The 4,185-nt window shown below is 42.0% G+C and overlaps 1 protein-coding gene across 1 annotated transcript; it reads right to left on the bottom strand.

Moving 5' to 3' along the window:
• Positions 1–231: 231 nt before the first annotated feature.
• Positions 232–3,465, bottom strand: LOC132810753 (probable G-protein coupled receptor 139). Its single transcript, XM_060822701.1, has 2 exons — positions 3,402–3,465; positions 232–1,130 (listed from the first exon to the last, which is right to left on the bottom strand). Exons 1-2 carry the CDS (start codon positions 3,463–3,465, stop codon positions 232–234), a joined length of 963 nt encoding a protein of 320 aa, XP_060678684.1.
• Between the last annotated feature and the right edge of the window lie 720 nt (positions 3,466–4,185).

Below are 4,185 nucleotides of genomic sequence, written 5' to 3'. Positions count from 1 at the left end.
GAGTTTCTTGCCGAAAAGACAATCAATGTTTGAAGACAATTAATTTTCACGCATGTTAATCATGAATGGCTACATAATCAACATTAGGCTCGCGCTATTTGCATGTAAAATTCATCACTTGCCTCGGTGGAATTTCAAACTATGTCCCCAGGACATGAGTTTGGATTTTAGAATGCTGGCCCAGTGAGGTTATCATTGAACCACCAACTCGCCCATCAATATAAATAATTTTCATAACTTTCTGAGTAGAGCAGAAGGAGATTTTAGCAAGTTCTTCACCTGCTCTCTGAATCTCCTCTGGGTCAGTGCATAAATACAAGTGTTTGTACAGGAGCTGGTGCACATCAGCAGGAACGCTGCCCTGATTGCCACAAAGAGTGAGCTTGAACCTTGGAAAGCCACAATCTGAGTAACACCGACACAGATGTGGATAACAGTGATGGGGGCCGACAGCACCATGAAGCAGCCTGAGATGGTGAAGAGCAGAATGATGGAGGTCCTCCTGCTCTTCAGCTCGGGGTCTCTACCCATCTCTCCAGCACCTCCTCTGCTGTCCTTCAGAGCCCGACGAACCCTGCTGGCTGCGAGGATATGGGCAGCGGTGAGAGTATTCAACAGCAGGAGCAGGGGAATAGGAAGGAACATGTTTGAGATGTTGGTGAGCCATCGGTGAGCTGCCCAGACTGGTGAAGTGAGGTAAGTAGTGACGGTGTGGCAGCCCCACTGTACATTGTTCAGAACTTGAATGGGCTCATAGCGAAAAGACAAGGGAATGTTAACCAGAATGGTAAGAGAACTTACGATGAATATGACCACGTTAGCCATTCTTTCAGTGCAATACCTCCCCTTCAATTTGTTGCAGCAAATTGCTACAAAGCGGTCAAAGGTGAAGGCGATGGTAAACCAGATGGAGAGTTGGATGCTGAGCCCTTGCAGGAAGGCACTGAGTCGGCAGGCGGGGGTGTAGTTCAGCAGTGAGCCCGGGAAATGATGCTTGAAGATCTGGCTCACAATCACGTTGAAGACAAGGACCATCAGATCGCCTGTTACCATGGCAATCATGTAGTGAGTGATTCCTTTGGAAAGGCCGCACTTCCCTTGGGAAAGAATCAACACTGTCATCAGGTTCGCTGTAAAGAAAATCAAATCGTGAGTTGGATCAAAATGCACAGAGATGTGCAGCGAGAAGGTCTTGGATTACACAAGACTGATGTGCTGCTGGCAATGCTAGCCTTGAACTTGAATGGAAAACAGTGAAATCTCATTCGCAATACATTGTCTGTGCTACGGAAATAATCAAAGGGCAATTTCAGGACTGGTATTTCAATTGCTCATCACTTTGCACCATTTGCTCTCCTGATTTCAAGAAAATAAATATCATTATTTTAGAAGCCACTCAGAGAAGGATCATTTGCCACATCCTGCGATTAAGGTTTTGTTGGCTGAAGTGAGGTTATGCCCATCTTCCTTCGAGTCTGGAAGAATATAAGGTGATCACATTGAAACATATAAGATCTTGTGGGGACTAGACAAAGTGGAACACAAAAAAAGATATTTTCCTTCCACTACAGTGATTACGACGAGGGGACACGGTATCAAAATAAACTGTTGCCTTTTTCAAACAGAGGTAAGAAATGTATTATTCTCTGAGAGAGTGGTTGGAGAGTGCAATTCTGTTCCCTTGAAGGTAATGGGATCTTGGCGTATAAGATTAAGAGAGACAGATTTGGATACACAAAGGAGTGGAAGGCTATGGTTTCCAGGCAGAAAAACTGTCACCATTGAAGACTAATTTTAATGAATGCAAGAATGAGATCGAGAATTTCTGTTCTAATTGTTTATGATCCCATTTTCTGCTTAAGCAGAAACAGCCAAAGCACTCTCCCATGAGTGGAACATCGTCTCAGCATTTACCCTGTCAATATCCTTAAGAATCTGATACGTCTCAATTGGATCACTGTTCAGTCTTCTAAACAGTAGACTCCGAAACTGTTGAATTTTCGACCATAAGACAGTCTTTCCATACCTATGATCATCCTAATTGTCCTCGTATGAATTAGATTACTTATAACGTGGTAACAGGTCCTTCAGCCCAACAAAACCACACCGACCCGCTGAAGCGCACCAACCCAGAACCAGTCCCCTACATTTTCCCCTTAACTGACACTACTGGCCAATTAGCGCGGCCAACTCATCTAACCTGCACACTTTTGGACTGTGGGAGGAAACCAGAGCACCCGGAGGAAACTCACGCAGACACATGGAGAATGTGCAAACTCCACACAGTCATTCACCTGAGGCGGGAATTGAACCCGCCGTGAGGCAGCAGTGCTAACCACTGTGCCACCGTGCCACCCACAAATTGTGCCACATGAAAATTGATTTCCTTTGTTATTGAACGAAATTGCTCACAGTGTTCCAAATCTATTCTCAGAGCTGCTTGGAACTTGCAGTAAGACATCCCTACTGTTGTACTCCAACTCTCTTGAAATAAGAGGCCAGAATTCCACACGCCTTCCTGATCACAAGGTGTTCCTGTTTGCTCATTTTCTGTTTTTTTTAGGTATGTCCGAAGGCCCCATTTCCCTTTGTGTACCTGCTTCCTGATGCACGTCAACATGTAAATAAAACTCTGTTGTTTCTTTCTCCCTTCTCATATGAACAACTTGACATCTTCCCACATTATACACCATTTGCAAGATTTTGCCCATTTATATAATCTATCAATATATGTCTGAAAACATTTGTATCCCTCTCAAAATGTGCCTTTCCATACAGTTTGCTATGGGCTGTAAAATTCCACTTGATGACATTAAGATTTTCTGAATGTTGTGCTATCTCATCGTAATTACCAGTTTCCAATACTTTTTCATTTGATCTACCTTCTCGCATTTTGCTGTCCTTCCTTTTGAGTACGAGTGATGCATTGACAGTCTTTTTCATGCCTGTGTAACTTATCCACAATAGTAATGCAGACATTATTTCTGCACCTACCTATTTCAGAATCCCAGGTTGTAAGTCCTCAGAGGCAGAAGCGTTATTTGCCATAAACCATATCAATTCGTGAAATACTCAACTTTTAATGATGTTCTTCTGACTTACCCCCTCTACCTCTCTCCTCGTATTATTGGAATGTTCAAAGTTTCATCCAACGGCAAGACTGATGGAAAATAATTGTTTACCTCCTCTACCATTTTATTTTGTTACTTCAAACACAGTTGTTTCCAATTCAGTCAGCTAGGTCAGGACTAATTGTACTCAAACCGAAATCAATGGTAATTAAAAGAAAGGAAAACTCAGCAGAAAGCAAGTGTTAAGTTCGGAGTCTATATCAAATTGCAAAGATTCAACTTAAAACAGAACAGTTAAGCAAAATGTCACAGTGGCTTCTAATCACTTACCTGGAATTCCAAAAATGGCCAGAGCAGGAAAAAGAATTTCTATTGGAAGCGCCTGCACTCGCATTTTCAGGTGGAAGCAGACAAAGTCCAAACGAGTCAATGCACTGAAACACACTCAACTTATACACAAGGCAATCCTCCAGTGAAACAGTAAACAGATCTCATGAAACATGCTATTTCTAACGAACAAGTTGACATCTCGCTTAACTGAGCAGCATTTACAGTGAGCTGTATTATCCCCCGAGGATCAGGACCAGTTCTCTCAGGCTCCACGACTCTTAATTCTCAGGAGGTCATTCAAGACCTGAGTGCCTCAGATTAAATTTTACCAGGCACGGAGAGTATGTTTGTCCAAGTGGAGGATGCAAATCACCAAGTTTTAGACTTTTAAGTCAACTTGTGCAACGTCACTGCTCTGGACAAAGTCAGAGTTGAATCCAGGCCTTCGAACCCATCCAGAGTGATCCTACAAATGTGCGACATTTCTAGTCTCACCATAGTCTTTCTCTTTTTAGTTACTGCATTCTGTGAAAAATGAAATAAAAACATTTTTTACAGCCATTTTCATTTTCAAACAGAAAGATTGTTTTAAACGTGATTTCTATGGTATTCATCGACAGCAGTGATAGCATATACAACATACAGTTATAATTTACAATGGTTGACATATAAAACACATTTTACTTATGTCTGTATAGACTAGGAGATCTTAACTCACATTGTCAGCACCAAAATCGATTTAAAACGAAGTTTCTATTGGAATATTGTTCTCTCAGCCAAATAT

This window comes from Hemiscyllium ocellatum, unplaced genomic scaffold (assembly GCF_020745735.1).
Source record: "Hemiscyllium ocellatum isolate sHemOce1 unplaced genomic scaffold, sHemOce1.pat.X.cur. scaffold_1874_pat_ctg1, whole genome shotgun sequence".
In the NCBI taxonomy this organism is placed as follows: domain Eukaryota; kingdom Metazoa; phylum Chordata; class Chondrichthyes; order Orectolobiformes; family Hemiscylliidae; genus Hemiscyllium; species Hemiscyllium ocellatum.
This window is presented reverse-complemented; position numbering and strand designations above follow the sequence as displayed.